General features: G+C 40.1%; 1 protein-coding gene across 1 annotated transcript in view; it reads right to left on the bottom strand.

The window, feature by feature from the left end:
* MYO10 (myosin X) overlaps nucleotides 1-17,345 on the bottom strand; it is a 267,365-nt gene that overhangs the window by 200,566 nt on the left and 49,454 nt on the right. The window contains exon 2 of the mRNA XM_084618423.1: nucleotides 4,700-4,798. Coding sequence (XP_084474549.1) covers nucleotides 4,700-4,798 — 99 coding nt within the window. The remainder of the gene's footprint in view (nucleotides 1-4,699; nucleotides 4,799-17,345) is intronic.

The following is a 17,345-nucleotide window of genomic DNA, read 5'->3' as shown; positions in this document are numbered from 1 at the left end:
AAGGAAAGGGATGTTACAGAAATTATATTTTTCATGGGATTGTTCAGAAAGACTGCTAGCTATCCATCTCAAATGCATTATATAACTTCTGCAAACAAGAACAGCTACCTAAAAACTGAATCCCCAGTACGCTGTTATATAGTTTATACAAGGTTCTGGGCACTTTTATACATGGACCCGCCCTTTGATATATAAGCACTGGAAAAGGATCTTGATTAGGACAGAAAGGATGGTCTTGTGGTTAAAGCACTAAACTTGGATTCAAGAGATCTGGGTTCATCTTTCTCCCACCCTTTGATTTATCTGTTTAGATTTAAGTTCTTTGGGACAGAGACTAATTTTACACTATGGCTATGTACAGCTTCTAGCACAATGGGGCCCTAATCTTCGGCAGAGCTTTTAGGCACTACTGTGTATAAAACAAAGTAATAATAATAGTAAGAGTGAAATCCATACTATCTGAAGAAGTGCAAAAGGATAGATAGGAAAGGGTCCAACTTCAACAGCTGCTTGAGGTCTCTTGTGGTATCTTGATAGATGGAGCCATTCATACTCTTTATTGAGTGTGTCCAAGGCACCCATTTCAAATGGAGCTTACAGTGACAGCAGTGCTTTTAGGGTTTTACTTCATGTTCAGCTGTGTATTTTATAAGCTCACACAAGTCCATTAAAATTTATAGAATGTGGAGATGAGGAAATGCCTGTTTTATCGTTAAATAAATAAAAGCTTTTTAAAAGGAGAAAATATCATATTTTATCCCCAAAGCAGGGCATACGAAGGTACTCAAAAGTATAAAAATGATTCAGTAAATGTAATGCACTCTTTGAAATATGATGGGGATCCAAGGGAAGAATAAGTCTCATACTCTGTATGTGTAATATACACAGAGACACTCATACTATATAGAACTATACACAGATGTTCCACACACCGTCCAAAACATTATGCACAGCCTCAACTACTACACACAAATTAGCATTACTCAGATCAAAACAGAGGAAAGAGTCTGATACAAAAACAACAATCACAGTGAAGTTTCTCCCACTCTGGAAGGCACCCAGATCCCATAGAAGCTTTTAAAGAAAAGAGGATAAAATTTAGAACTGCCACTCATCACAATTTTTTAACTCATTCCAGACCAGACAGATAAATCTCTGCTTCAACCTAGTCTTCAAACCACTTTGGAAGTTCATCTACCAGCTGATTTCAATGCAACGGAAGAAGCAACACACACTCACTTTTCTTTCCACCAAGAATCAAGAGAGAGGAGAGGGTGATAAAAGGGGAGTCCCCAAAAGTGGACCTGGAATAACTGGGTGGGCAGATGCAAAAACTTGGGGATGGCCAGGACCACATGTTACAGTTAAGCTACCAGCTGCTACTAGTTTCAAACTGTCTCCATGCATATGCACAAAGTACCACAACAGCAGCAGGGTGATGCTACCACAATATTTCAATTATAATAAATCAAACAGCCTTATTTTAAATGACTGGTTTAATGCTATCTGAATATTTCCTGTTCAAGAAATAGCGGTGCACTGCATTTTCCATGAGGATCCACCACCTGATGTGTAATTTACTGTCATCTTAATGTCGTATCAAACACTGCACAAGGGTATTTGTATTCAGCAGCATTCACTTCAATTAACATTCTTTCAAAGAACAATTAAGTGCCATCTAAAAAATAAGTTTCCAATGCTCAGAATAGTATGGAAAGAAAGAAGAAAAAAATGAAACACTGTCTTCGGCTTAGCTATAGCAAATTGCTCATTGCAGTAATATAAAGTGACAATGATCTCAAGTCCAAACAGAAAGATTCCTATGCTGAGCATGCTAAAGTTAAGATAACATGAGCCTCTTGAATGAACAAGGGTGCAAGAGCAACCCCCGGAAACATGTCCTCCTAATGTTTCCCTGATTACATCTTCACATTCCACTCAAATGACTGAACGTACAATTGAAAACTGCGAGTGTGGCAATACCTGCAAGTTCTGGCAGCAGATATGGGCTCAAACAAGATTAATAACATAGTTCTGAGTTCAGTAAAGATCTTAACACTTCCATAATCAATTTGCTGATAGACATAAGTGTCATGCTTGGAATTTTCAAAGGAGCCCAGGAGTTAGTTACCAAACTCATACAATTTCAATTGGACATAAGCGCTATTGAAAATCTCAGCTCTACACCCAGGTGACTAACCATGCAGCAGTAGTCCTTTAAAGTTCTAGCGTCTCATTGGATTGTCAGCACTTCACAGGTGACTGCCAGGTACTGTACAACAGGCAACACTGGAAATCTGTTTTAAGCCATATATTTGTTACATTACACAGCACACAAGTGGTTAACGCATCAAGGAGAAATTTTCAAATAGGTGCAAGACAATTTACTTGTGCAACATCCTTAATGTCAACTGGTGCGGTGCTGCTAAATCCCAAAGCATTCTTCTAAAAACACCAGGATTACTCAGTGTAGTAGTAAATTGCTTTGTCGCACTAAAAATATGCTACCTAATCAAGTTGTTGGCTGTATTATTTATATTAAATGCTACTTAATTGTTTCGCAGATTGTTGCCAATATCCTATGTTTCATCCTACTGTAAATAATAGTGTTTGTTAAAACAACAGTTAAAACACTGAAGGTGCCATTTACTATCAAGTAAGAAGTCCCTCAGGAAATGGAATCATTCAGATTTTACAAAGGTAACAGCATGAACCCTGCTTGAAGTCCTGTGCAGTTCAGCCTTTCAATATGTACACCAGAGGTGGGCAAACTATGGCCCGCAGCCCCTCCCGGCTATCGCCCCTGCCCCGCAGCCTCAGTGTGCCGCACTGCCTGCTCCTGCAGGCAGCAGGGCTGCGAGCTCCTGCCACTCTGAGTGGCATGGTAAGGGAGCAAAGGGGTTGGATAAGGGGCAGGGGATCCCAGGGGGCAGTCAGGAGACAGGGAGGGTTGGATAGGAGGTGGGGTCCCAGTGGGCGGTTAGGGGCAGGGGTGTAGATAGGGGTTGGGGCAGTCAGGGGACAGGGAGCAGGGGGAGGTTGGATGGGGCGGAGGTCCGGGGGGCGGGGGAGTTGGAGTCCCAGGGGACCTGTCTGGGGGTGAGGTTGTGGATAGGGGTCAGGGCAGTCAGGGGATAGGGAGCAGAGGGGTTGGATGGGGGTGGGGTTCCGGGGGACAGTTAGGGGCAGGGGTCCCGGGAGGGGCCGGTCAGGGGACAAGGAGCAGGGGGGGTTCGATGGGTTGGAGGTTCTGAGGGGGGCATTCAGGGGACAGGAAGTGGGATGGGGCAGATAGGGGGAAGGGGCCAGGCTGTGTCGGGAGGCACAGCCTTCCATACCCGGCCCTCCATACAGTTTCGCAACCCCAACGTGGCCCTCGGGCCAAAAAGCTTGCCTACTCCTGATGTACATGCTGAAAAGAGAGCAACACTCACTACATTTCAGGTATTGTGTGTACACAAGAGTTGTTCATACTCACATAATAACTACTGGGCACATTTTTCATTGTGGGGGTCAAAGTCAGTCACCTAATTCCTTTTTAGAACAACTAATTAAAACTGACTCAGAGGTGCCAAGCATCAGCAGCTCCCATTACCTTCAGATGGAGTTGCGGTGCTCTGTTAGATGTCTAACTTTAGGTACCCAAAACTGAAAATTTTGGCTACTATTTTTAGAAGCTGGGTAGGGTTTGTGATTAAACCAGATGGCTAGTACCAGACTCAGCCTGCATTTTATTTTAAAAATAAATATATATGTATCATATGTACACACGGTGTACATGAAAATCAATTTATTCCATAAACATGAATTCAGTTTCAGTGCTTTAACATGACCTGCCTTTCCATTTTTCTGATTAGATTATCAGTCCATGTAAAGTGACAGATTTTACACCAACTGATGATCTAGTCTTAAATATCAGAAGGGTTGGAAAGTGGTATGGATCAACAATACACAAATGGATCGAGCAGGAACAGTCAAACCTAAATAACTTGAAAATTTCACTGGAATGAACTCGTGCGCTGTTTCCACATGCAGAGTGGGTAGAACTACATCCAACAACTCAAACTGGTACAGAAGAATGGAGAGTAAAGAAGGAACATGCAAGAGCTTGACATTTAAAGCTACACTCAACATCCAACTTAACATGTGCCCCAATATAAACAAGCCAAAATATAAAGGGTTCTCTCTTATGATAGCACACATTTTGGTTTTATTATTGTTACTTTTTAGTATCAGGCTAAGGCAAAGATGTTTTCTGAGGGATTCTGATTACTCTTACAAAAATCTAATTCTCTGCGTTCACCTGCCGAAGGATTGGAGAATATACAATTGGAGTGTGACCTCTGTCAATGGATGAAACAGGGTGAGATGCAGTGGGGATAGGCAGAATTACTGGACAGGTATCATATGAACTGTGGATCACCGAACTATAGCTCATATGAGATCAGAGTTTTCAACTGGTGTCGATAAGGATTACATTTTTGTTTCTGCAAAGAAGATCAAGTTTTAAACCTCACAAATGTAGTTACACCAAGCCACAAGCAGTACAACCGGAAGATCTATTAAAAACAGGAACATTTGTATCCAAATTTCCCAAAGTTCATCAGCCGTCTTAACACTGTATAATTCTTTTTTAAAACATTGGGTGTCTTCTTTATTTTCTAAACAGTGATAGAAAAGATTAAGAGTACCATCTTACCTGACCATAATCTGTCCTGAATACAACAACTCCCTCCGCGCAGGAATGTACAGTGCTTGGATAATGCTGACCATTTTCTCGCAACCAGACCCGTGATCTCTATAACAAACAAATACATTCAGACTTTACAAGGTGGGTGTACATTGGCAACAAACACAAACTAGTTCAATTGAAATATTTTTCTTGGAAACATTTGCCAAACAAGAGACAAAGCAAAGATCTGGTCCAAGTAGGCAAGTAAGAGAATGGAACAAGATCATTTCCCAGTGAATATTTGACAATTTCTACTCAAACTGTAATAGTGGGATATTTAGACTACAATGCTCCCTTTATTGTCAGCAAAACTAGCTGGAGCCAAACCATTGAGTCCTATGCCTTAAGGGTTAACATACATGAAGTTACATCAAAGTGGTTTTTAAGTTTACAGCCCAATTTAAGGGTTTTCCCAGAGCTGGCAACCCCACTGTGCTTTCATTTTCTACCTTTCCTGAAGGCACTGCTCTTCCACACCTTTTAAGTCAACTGTATTTGAGACATTTCAAAATCTCTGCTTACACTGGGGGACTGGGAAAGGGGTGTGACAAAGGAAGGCAGAAGAATGGACGGGGGTGGGGGAGGGTGGACTGGTCTACACTAAAAAGTTAGGTTGATTCAGCTATGCCGCTCAGAGATGTGAAAAATCCACGCCCTTGAGTGATGAACCTGGGTTGACCTAACCCCCTCAACGCAGGCAGCACTATGTTGCCAGAATAACATTTCTGTTGACCTAGCTACCGTCTCTTGGGGAGGTGGATTGCTTACACTGACGAAGAAGCTCTCCCGTTGATGTAGGCCAGTGATTCTCAAACTTTTTTACTGGTGACCCCTTTCACATAGCAAGCCTCTGAGTGCGCCCCCCCACCTTATAAATTAAAAACACCTGTTTATATATTTACCACCATTATAAATGCTGGAGGCAAAGCGGGGTTGGGGTGGAGGTTGACAGTTCACGACTCCCAATGTAATAACCTCCTGACCCACAGCTTGAGAAACCCTGGTGTAGGCAGTGTCTCACTGCTGCAGCACAGCTGTGCCGCTGTTGCATTTCAAGTGTAAACAAGCCCTAAGTGATTGTTAAAGACCTAACCCAAACCTCACTGAAGACAATGGAAAAACTCACCCACCAACTTCAATGGGTTTTGGATCAGGCCCTAAAGCTCTATAACAGCCCAACCCTATGGGCATCTCCTACAAGGAATTAAGTGCTCGAGTATGTTTAGCCCTGGTAGGATCAGACCCTAAGATGATGACTTGGGAGCACATTGTATTTTGCCTTTTCAGGGGAGGATGGTAAGGTTTATTTTCCTCTTTGAGAACAGCCATGTTTCTGGACACTTGAAAGTCATGTGGTTTGCATAACATTAGATCTATCCAACTTTAGTACTGCAGCACAATAGTCATTTATCATAGGATTTTCTCCCACTGTTAACTTTTCTGTAAGAGCCAACAACAAGGTAAGTAAAAAAGTATCTGTTTGTACAAAGTATTCCCATGAAAGTTATTTTTCTCCTATAGATCAGTGTAATGCTCATTCTGATTCAAGAGTGACGCAACTTGGAAGAAAACAGGCTTGTCATCGTGCAATATTTCTCATCATTACTACAAATGGGAGCACTCCAAATGCAAAGGACAAAGGCCTTTTTATGTTAACTACTAACACATTATTGCTATAAATACATTTGTCACCATCAGTAAGAACAGGTTCTGCCAACACGACTACCCCACAAAGCCAGCCCCTGCCTGTTCATATACATGCTTATTGTTTTCATACAGACCCATACCCTTTGGATCGAAACAGTCTTGTCTGTTGACAGTGTGATATGAAGACAGAAGTGGCTCAAAAGATAAAACTGACACCTGCAGCTGCTTGTCAGCTCAGTCAGTTCAGTTATTAGCAGACAGCTGCTGCCTAGGAAGCATGGCTGTTTTCTCTAATTCACTAAGTGGCGTTTTAACATTCACGCTTTTGTTTGCTTTAAACTGCACATACACAGAGCCAGGGTAGACATACGCACACACCTGGATTATGCTGGCCCCCGTGCAAGGACACTGGAAAAAGAAGAGCACTAAGTGTCTTTCTATAGACACTATAGGCCATTCATAATTGCAGTCTCTTTACCGGTTTCAGAGTAACAGCAGTGTTAGTCTGTATTCGCAAAAAGAAAAGGAGTACTTGTGGCACCTTAGAGATTAACCAATTTATCTGAGCATAAGCTTTCGTGAGCTACAGCTCACTTCATCGGATGCATACTGTGGAAAGTTTAGAAGATCTTATTATATACACACAAAGCATGAAAAAAATACCTCCTCTCACCCCACTCTCCTGCTGGTAATAGCTTATCTAAAGTGATACAATGTGTATGATAATCAAGTTGGGCCATTTCCAGCACAAATCCAGGTTTTCTCACCTCCCCTCCCCCCCCACAAACTCACTCTCCTGCTGGTAATAGCTTATCCAAAGTGACCACTCTCCTTACATTGTATATGATAATCAAGGTGGGCCATTTCCAGCACAAATCCAGGGTTTAACAAGAACGTCGGAGGGGGGGGAGGGGAACAAGGGGAAATAGGCTGCCTTGCATAATGACTGAGCCACTCCCAGTCTCTATTCAAGCCTAAGTTAATTGTATCCAATTTGCAAATGAATTCCAATTCAGCAGTTTCTCGCTGGAGTCTGGATTTGAAGTTTTTTTGTTGTAAAATAGCGACTCATGTCTGTAATCGCGTGACCAGAGAGATTGAAGTGTTCTCCGACTGGTGTATGAATGTTATAATTCTTGACATCTGATTTGTGTCCATTTACTCTTTTACATAGAGACTGTCCAGTTTGACCAATGTACATGGCAGAGGGGCATTGCTGGCATATGATGGCATATATCACATTGGTGGATGTGCAGGTGAACGAGCCTCTGATAGTGTGGCTCATGTTATTAGGCCCTGTGATGGTGTCCCCTGAATAGATATGTGGGCACAGTTGGCAACGGGCTTTGTTGCAAGGATAGGTTCCTGGGTTAGTGGGTTTACCCACGCAAGTAAAGGGTCTTTTCTCTCTCTGTCACCAGAGGTCCAAACTTCAACAAAGGGATCAAGAAAACCTTCTCCCAAGACCAATGCTGGGCCTGCAAACTGGCCATCACAAAGAAAGGAGCATATTCCCTGAAGGACGGTGCAGTAAACATATTTCCACAGCACCAGCTAAAACTCTGGGTGGGATTATGCCTCCTAACATAAACAGACTCCTGAAGTTTCCCCTGTGGTAATGTGTGATTTAGCAGTACCCCAGTAAATGAATTACACAATCTGGCTGTATCGATACTTAACTAAAACATAACATATATACAGAGAGCGACAGTAAAGCGGTTAGAATTGACAGCATGGACTCATCTGCAACTGACTGCCTGCCTTCCCTTGGGCATGTCATTATCCTTTCCACTTTAGCTTCGTCCCTCTGTATAGCGAGAATAATACCTAGGTTATGGGAGTGTTGTGAGGCTTAATGTCAGGAAAGTGATTTGAGAACACTGCTGTGAAAGAAGCTGTTTGAGCACAAATTCTGTTACATAAATACAACTGTGCACCCTGATTCACCACTGCATTACTCTAGTTTCATGTTAGCGTGATTCTGCTGAAATCAGCCAGAGTCACACCCATGTACAATTGGAGTAATACACTGTGGTGAATCAGGACCATGCACTTTTGTAGGATTTGTCATTTCCTCTGAAAGGATACTGTCTGACTTACAAACACAAACCTGCAACATTTGCCAAAACAAATGTTTACCCACATGTATATCCTTACACTTCTGTGTTGAAATCGTTTTCTCATAAGAGGAGGAGGAAAATTTCAGCCTGTCATTTAAATTGCCCATTGTGAATATTTCTGGATTACCAGGCAAAATTTGGCACACAGAGCAAGTAATGGCTTGGAATCAGATTTAAAGGTGTGAAAAATAAAGCTACCTCTTGTAAATCTGTTGCAACCCATTCATATGCATTCAAAATCATTTACTAAGTGCAACTGACTTATATGCTTTAGAATGCAGCACCTCTGTTTTGTTTTTTCATTATAAATATTTCTCAAAATTTTCCATCCCATGCCCCCATGTTAAAACATAAATTTAAAAAAAAGTTCTGGACAAATGTACACCATTTACATCTAGCCATAAAGAAAAGGCAGATGTACCCAACCTTGTGAAACTAGTTTGTGATCCCAAGGGCATGTATCTTGATCCCCCCGCCCCCAGGTTGAGTACCCATGGTTTAGACCTAATACAATAGCCCATGACATGTACTGGATAGCGACACAGAAATCTCACTGGACTATATTCGGTTAGAAAACAGACACCTCTTCCTACCTCAGAATCAAGAGTTTTTTAAATAAATCTTACCAAAGGTAAGCTCCATTTAAAATCTTTAGGTACACTTTCACTTGAACTTTTTACTCATAAATGAAACCTTCTTAGGTTTGCATCATTTTTAGATGAGACTGGGGAACAGTGGTTTGGTGTCTGTCAATATCTTTGGCAACTCCATTCACAAGAACAATTTCAAGACCAGGGGTGCTCACTTCACTTTGATGAGAGAAAGAAACTACCAAAGGTTGAAGTGCAGGGTTTTTGTGCATGTCCATACAAGCAATATTTTCCCCAGAAGGAGGAAAAAAACAGAAATTCAAACTGCTTTATTCCAAAAGTATTTGGGACAGTTATGAATCAATGCTGATAACTAGAAACTGCTTGTTTCTGTATCGGTTGGGATATCAGCATCACATGCTATTGGCCAGCCTCATATTGGTATTCAAACAACTGACTCATATGAGGAAGGGATCTGGTGAATGCACATGCTATCGCTCATTGTTCCAAACTTATTTTTAGATGAAAAATAACGGATAACTTTTGTTACTATAAAGCTCCCTCATATGCAATTTGACATACTGCCAGTCTATTATTCTATGGCAAAATAAACAGGAAAAATAAAGCGATGAAACATACATTTGCGTTACAGATACTACTCACTGGATTACAGCCTAATGCTTTTTTATTTCAGTTAAATGAGACTATAAAAATGTTAAGAATAGCATTCATAGAAGAGGGCCATCACAATCATTTCTATAACCAGCAAATACATTTCCCCAGAGTACCAAGAAAAGAAAAAAAAGAGGCCTATTACCAATAAGATTTTGTACTTAGTCACTTAGACCACAGTCATTTCCAAAATAGCTTTTATTATTGGTTTTACCTCTTGGTTTATAAATTGCACATCTGCAGATCACTTTCTTTAAGAGGTTCGGGATGGGGATTATCTAGCTTATTTTACTATGGAATATAAATATGGCCCATACTTTCTTATGTGCTGTCAGGATAAAAATTCCAGCTCTTATTTCCTTTGTATGGGAAATATATGGTCTACAAATCACAAAATTAGCCAAACACTGTATTTGAATTCACTAACGACAGACCAACCTTCTGCAAAGCCAGCAAAGTCTAAAGTTAATTGTTCAAAGAATGGACAATTGTGAGCATACAGGCTACCTGTGGAAAACAAGTATGTGCCCTATTGAGACACTGTATTAATGACACTGACTGACTATTACAATGTTTTGCTTACACAGTAATTAAAATATTATACACATATACTATACAATATAGTAATTGTTTTTGGATCCACGTCAAATGCCATTCATTTACATGTTTACAATGTTAATTCCAGTTGATTTATTGACACTGTATTTTCAAGCTGCTTTAAATTTAGGCTAGTGATGAATATACTTTAAGCTATATTCACTAATCAGCCTAAGTGTTTTTGTTTTCATGCTTGGCAAGGGAAATGGAGCAGTCATATATGTCAGAGGCATACACAGATTTCTAGTTTGTGCACCACACAATAACTTGGCTATAAATGCTAAGTCTTACAGAGAGAAATGATGCAACTTTAATTGGGTCAAGTTACAAAAAGGTGGTGTTGTTTTAAGAATAAACAAAAAAAATCCTGCCCAAGAAACCATGTTTGCCTTCCATGCTTCCTGACTACCACCTCGCACTCAGACCAGTGGGGGAGCTACAACCTGAGGACTTTTTCAGCCAGAAATTACAGACTTTGCAACATAATTTAAACAGGTTTCTGCCCACACCCCATCGGTACTATCCTAACAAAGTAAATTGCTCTGGTTAACAAGAAAGGTATACATTTCCAGAAGAGACCTCCAATTCTGGGTGTCTCCATTTTGGATGTCCAACTTAAGACATCTAGGAGGTCCAATATTCAGGGATGCTGGGTGAAACCCTGGCCTGGCTGAAAGTCAGTGGCAAAGCTTCCATTGACTTCAATGGCACCACGATTTCACATGCCAAATATTCTTAACTCCCACTAACTTCAAATTCAAGTTGTGGGTGCTCAGCTTTTCTAAAAAAATCAAGCTTCCAGGTGGATGTCAGGCTAGACACTCAAGAACAGAAGCAACCAAATTTAGTGGACATTTTTTACAATTTGTCTACATTGTGCTTTATGTATCTTATGCCACTTTTAGTGTCTCTAGCCATTTTGTCTGCTCCATGTTTCCTTCCTAGTGGTACTGATTTTCCCAGGTTACGTTTCCTGAACCACTTGGCTGATAAAAGCACAGGAAGAATTTGCACTTTTATGCAAGGTGCAGTATTAAATCAATGTTATTTATTTAAAATCTGAGCTATTATTTCAGCAGCACTATGCAACCTACCACAGAAAAATAAATGACTATTCCAGAATTTCAGTTCTGGAAAAATCCACTGACCCTAGTGCACAATATGCATTACCTTTCCACAAACAATATTTCACTGACATTTGGCAGGTGGGGCAAGGAGAATTCAATATGAAGTTTGTGAAGACACTGAAAGGAAAGAAAATGGCGTGACTGCTTTTCATGGAAAAACCTCACATAGGCCCTGAGTTAGTAAGGTACTTTAAGAACTTCAAGCTCAATGGAACTACTCACACACTTAAAGTTAGGCACACAGTATTACTATTATTGTTTGTATTATTGTAGCACGGAGGAGCAGAGCAAAAGACAGTCCCTGCCCCAATCTAATGTTTAAACACCTTGTTGAATGGCAGCCATATGCCTTTCACAATATTTAAAGGTGTCGAATAAAGCTTCACAGAGGGCACTGCAGTAAGGATCCAATATCTTTCCCTGGATGAAATGACTTTTTGCTCCCTAGATGATTAGGCTTTTTTTTAAATGGATATAGCCGTCCTTGGGAATTAACCGTCATTTTTTGTGTTTTCACCCCTCACAAGATCAAAGTACCAGCTCTCCTGCTCATGAGACCCAAGCAACAGCTGTCGACTAACCTTGACTGGAATCCAGCCCCTTCTGTTTCAGTAATTAGAGATAACTGTACAGCACACTGTATAAAATAGAGTTTTTAGGGTGTATTTCAAAATACTACTATCAATATTATTGATTTTAAAAGGCAATGGAATAAATCTTTACTTTCTCTGCCAACCCAGTGAATATAAACATCATTTCATATCTAACACGTGCAACATACAAGCAACTGTATTCTTTTTTTAGGTTACTCTCTCATTCTTTATTGGCAACGAATTCCCTTCATAAACAGAACCTAACTGTTCATGGAAACATTAGATATATATATTACATACACACACACGCACGCACACACAGAGAGAGAGGCACGTGTGAAAGAGTAATTTTCCCTCCCTTGGTATTCACCCCTTCTTGTCAACTGTTGAGAATAGGCCACTTCCACCTTAATTGAATTGGCTCATTAGCACTGACCCCCCCACTTGGTAAGGCAACTCCCATCTTTTCATGTGATATATATATATATATATTATAGATATATATATACTATAGATATATTCTGCTTACTGTATTTTTCACTCCATGCATCTGATGAAGTGGGTTTTAGCCCATGAAAACTTATCCCAAATAAATGTGTTAGTCTCTAGGGTGCCACAAGGACTCCTCATTGTTTTGACTGGAGAAAGAATTCTAAAATGTGATAATTATCAAGTTTCTCATCTTCTAGTATTCCCACCCTCTTCTTACATTAAGATTTCTGCCCAGACAACTTTGGTAGCCCAGGAACTAGATTAATGCACAAATATCTTCCTTTACACTAGCTGTGCACTGGTGCTTTGCAGTAACACTCTGCTTAAAAAAATTTTTTTTTTACTCAGAAATCTCGCTCTTAAAACATTCTAGGTTACTTAACTTTTAGCAACCTGGCAATCTAGAGAAGATCATTTCAACCCTTTTCACAACAGACCAGGAGTATATCCTTGCATCCAAGTTGTTTTTTTCTTCTGCTTGCCACCTCGCTGATTACAAAAGAATACACAACAAAGAGAATGTGAGCTGTCTCATGAGTACTGTGTGGCATGCCTCAAGCAACATGTGAAAGGAAGAACTCAATAGCAAAGTCCATGGTTCAGTTCAAGACCAACCGTGATAAATATGTTTCTTGCTAACTGTTTATTAGGCTTGCGCAGATTCCTCTGCGAAAAGAATTTTTCAATTTGCAAGAGATAAATAGTCTAATTTTTAAATTCTTTACTTGCAGAGTAAGGCAAGGGTCAAACAGCTTTAATCCTATTATTTTAAACTGATTTAACAGCAAAGAAATAATTATAAATATAAGAATTATCTTCCTTTCAGACTTGGGTGGGAAGCAGTTGCCATTTACTTAGGAAGATGCACATTTTTCCAGCTCATCACACCAATGAATGCATCCGTTTCTGAACATTTTTCTGCTGAATAAGATGTACTATACTGTTCACTTTTCAGAATAAAACGTAATACCCCACGGTCATAGCATACTGTACTTTTTCCAGGTTGTAATTACACTATGCAACCACGGTTATGCCTTGTCTACACAGGGAAGCTGCACTGGTTCAACTTAAAATCAAATTTTAAACCAGTTTAGTTAAACCAGTACAAATGTCTGTATGGACATACTTATTTTGAATTAAGAGTCTTTGTCCGTTTAGCTTAATTCACCTCTTAGATTACACAGGCGTAAATTTATCATGTAGCTAAATCCTCTGTTATTTAACTACGTTTTTCCAAAAAGAAAAGGAGTACTTGTGGCACCTTAGAGACTAACCAATTTCTTTGAGCATAAGCTTTCGTGAGCTACAGCTCACTTCATCGGATGCATACTGTGGAAAGTACAGAGATCTTTTTATACACACAAACCATGAAATAGATAGATAAGCTATTACCAGCAGGAGAGTGAGGTGGGGGAGAGAAAACCTTTTGTAGTGGTAAACACCCATTTTTTCATGGTTTGTGTGTATAAAAAGATCTTCTGTACTTTCCACAGTATGCATCCGATGAAGTGAGCTGTAGCTCACGAAAGCTTATGCTCAAATAAATTGGTTAGTCTCTAAGGTGCCACAAGTACTCCTTTTCTTTTTGCGAATACAGACTAACATGGCTGTTACTCTGAAACCTACTTTTTTCCAGTCATCCTATTCTTTTTAGGATGTGGAATCTATCAGACTAAAATTTGCTTGTGTGAAAGAAGCTCTAACACTAAAATACGCAATGTCAGTGCAGGATCTGCAAGCAGAGGTGTGCTTGTGTGAGACAGACTGTTCCCTGACTCTGGTGAAGTTTGTCCCTCATCTACTTGGCTCAATTAGATACTTCTGAAGAGCAAGCATTTTGTTTTTAATATACAGAAGATTGCACAAAATGAGAGGCACATTCAAAACAGTATTCCCAGTGTAAGAAAGCCACAGCTCCACCTCTGCCAATTCCGAACATCAAATAAGGCTCATGAGGACTGATTCACTTCCTATTCCCAACATTGCCAGTTTTCATGATTTTACTGCAAGGTTCACAATATTTGGTGTTTTCCTTAAAGTCCCAGCTCCTAGAAACATCTGATTACACGAGAATCTCAGCATTAATTTAAAAAAAAAAAAAAATCTAGCCCTCATGGCTGCAGAGCATAAACTTGAAAGTGTGAACCCTAAAGGCTAAAGGCAAATAAAAAGAACTCAAATTTTAAAAAGTCTCCTGATTTTTAAAATCACTCAATATCAGGATTGTTTGGCTCCTGACTCATGATTTCTGAGCACTTTGGATTAGAAATACTGTATTCCCCGATCTAATAAAAATAAGGGAATACTGTTGAACATGGTCAGCCAACATTTGTTTTACTTATATTAGTAATAACACCATAGAGTATAGAAAAAGTGTAAGAATTTTAAAATTCCAATTTACTTGTCACAGTGTAAGTCATATTTATATTTATTTTGTTTATTGCCTCTTTCACCTTGAACAAAGATAGGTTTCAGAGTAGCAGCCATGTTAGTCTGTATCCGCAAAAAGAAAAGGAGTACTTGTGGCACCTTAGAGACTAACAAATTTATTTGAGCATAAGCTTTCATGAGCTAAGCTGCCACAAGTACTCCTTTTCTTTTTTCTTGAACAAAGAATAATCATTAAGCCAGTTTCACTTCTGTTTATAGTTTCACTTTCAGAGTCTGGCCATTGCAATGTTTGGGTTTCAAACACTGCAAGGAATTATTTTTTTAAAAAAGTTTTCACTGAAATTTAAAGAAAAAACAAACAAACAATCTGTAGAAATATTTCTATCATCCTAGCTTTTATAAAATTTAAATTCTGGACCAGATTCAGCTAACAGCTTATGACCCTGATTCTGCTAACACTGGAAGGACCAAAAGCAGCCAAAGCTGTGACTTTTGGATATTCCTATCAAAGCTAGAGAGGCTGTTCTCTGTCTCTGCTCTGCGCTGATTGGCTGTCTGCTCCAACCCTACTCCTCCCTTCTCACAGTCTCTTTGTGTCAGCTTCACTCCACACCTGCCACTTCTACTGTCTCTTCCCCTGCCCTGTGCCCCTGCCCTTCTCTTTTTTTCAACCCACCCCCAAAAAAACCCCAAAAAGCAAAAAACAATTTATACTACTATTGTTCCGCCATCACACTGTTCACTCTGCTTGTGTGTACTACCCCTTCCCCTACCTGTGTCTATTTAGACAACATTTTCTTGTTGACTTGTACGACCTTGTCTCCCTGTCCATATCCGTCTCTTGTCTTGTACCTTGATGGCGGGCCCTATCATTTTGTTCTGTGTTTGTACAATACCTAACACACGAGACTCCTGGTTCATGACTGCGGCTCCTAAGCACCACAAATAAATAAATAAAATAAAATAAAAAAATAAATAATCCACTTGCACTTAACTTCACTCAACTACACGGTTTCATCAAAATCAGTGGGATTAGCCATGTGAGCAAAATTATGTGAGCATGTGTTTGCAGGATCAGGACTTACTGTACAAAGGTATGATTGAAATATTGTCATTAAAAGGAAAGAACTCAATTGTTTGAAAGTCAGGAAGTCAGAATGTTCCACTGGAATTATTCAGCTGAAATTCCCCCAGCAACTTTAGCTCTTCCTTTTAACTAATGATTACCATTCCCATGCAGCTTTGAACAAAGGAACACACATGGCAATTATCCTCAAGATAATGGACTCTACACTGCAAACCCACCTGCTAATTTGTGAGTGAGGTCCACTCACTCCTTTCCCACAGACTATACCTCATGTGATCTACACCCTAGGGCCTACACAAAAACCTTCCCCTTACCACCAGCACACTCCTTATCTCACTCCATTCACAGTCCCAATGTCATCCAGAGACGACACACTCCAGACACAGGATGAAGATATACTTTTTCCAGGTCTTCCTGCAGCATATGGAACAGACCATCCATTCTTAAAACAGGCCTAGGAGAACCCATACTCTTTACACAGGCAAGAAAGGTAGGTGCAGGTAATATCATGCAACAAAAGGTCATGTGATTGTCACAGACACACACAACTGGGAAGACTAAAATTTCTTTCCTGTGGCAACTAAGTTCCCCTCCTTGCCAGGGGCAGAGTTAAGGACGGTGTTGGAACCTCAACGAAGTACTTCTACTAGACTTGCAGCATGATACAAATGGTACCAAGAGGGATTATGAAGCAAGCAGGGACAGCAGGGAGTGTGTGCTATGTATACAGGATGCAAGTAACTAAAACCAAGTTGAAATAACAAGCAAGAGCAAGGAAATTCAAGAGTTGGGGACATCATTCTGAACACATCTGTTGTGCTCTGGTATTGCAGTGGAGGCGGGGGGAAGTGTCTCAAAACAGTGGGTGATCTTCAAATACCAGGCACTGATGTGGTATGTAAACACATCACGATGAGTGGAGGACAGAATGTAAGATTTCCTGCAACTCTTCTTTCCTTGTCTTTTTTGTTTTAAATCAACATAGAAAGTGGTTTCTAATATTGAACCTTCAGTTATACCAGCCAGTGCGAGCAGCTTCACATTCAAGTTTGTATGGGGACTGCTGATTTACAGCGAACTTCATTGGTTCATGTATGACTTCTCAAAAAAGGGTTGTGAAGTGACACCACCAGCAGGAGACCCACAGCAGTTGTGAACCCCTACTCTAAACCACACGAACAGCTCCAAAATGTGTGAGGTCACATGGTAAAAGCACTCCTAATTGCGTGGGCAACAGACAGCAATGGCGCACAGAGCTTATATTGTTAAAATACGGAGCAGGGCCTATTTACGAGTA

The sequence above is a fragment of the Lepidochelys olivacea genome (assembly GCF_965140295.1).
Source record: "Lepidochelys olivacea isolate rLepOli2 genome assembly, chromosome: 2".
Classification (NCBI taxonomy): domain Eukaryota; kingdom Metazoa; phylum Chordata; order Testudines; family Cheloniidae; genus Lepidochelys; species Lepidochelys olivacea.
Note: the sequence above shows the minus strand (reverse complement) of the source record. Positions and strands in the feature narration are given on the sequence as shown.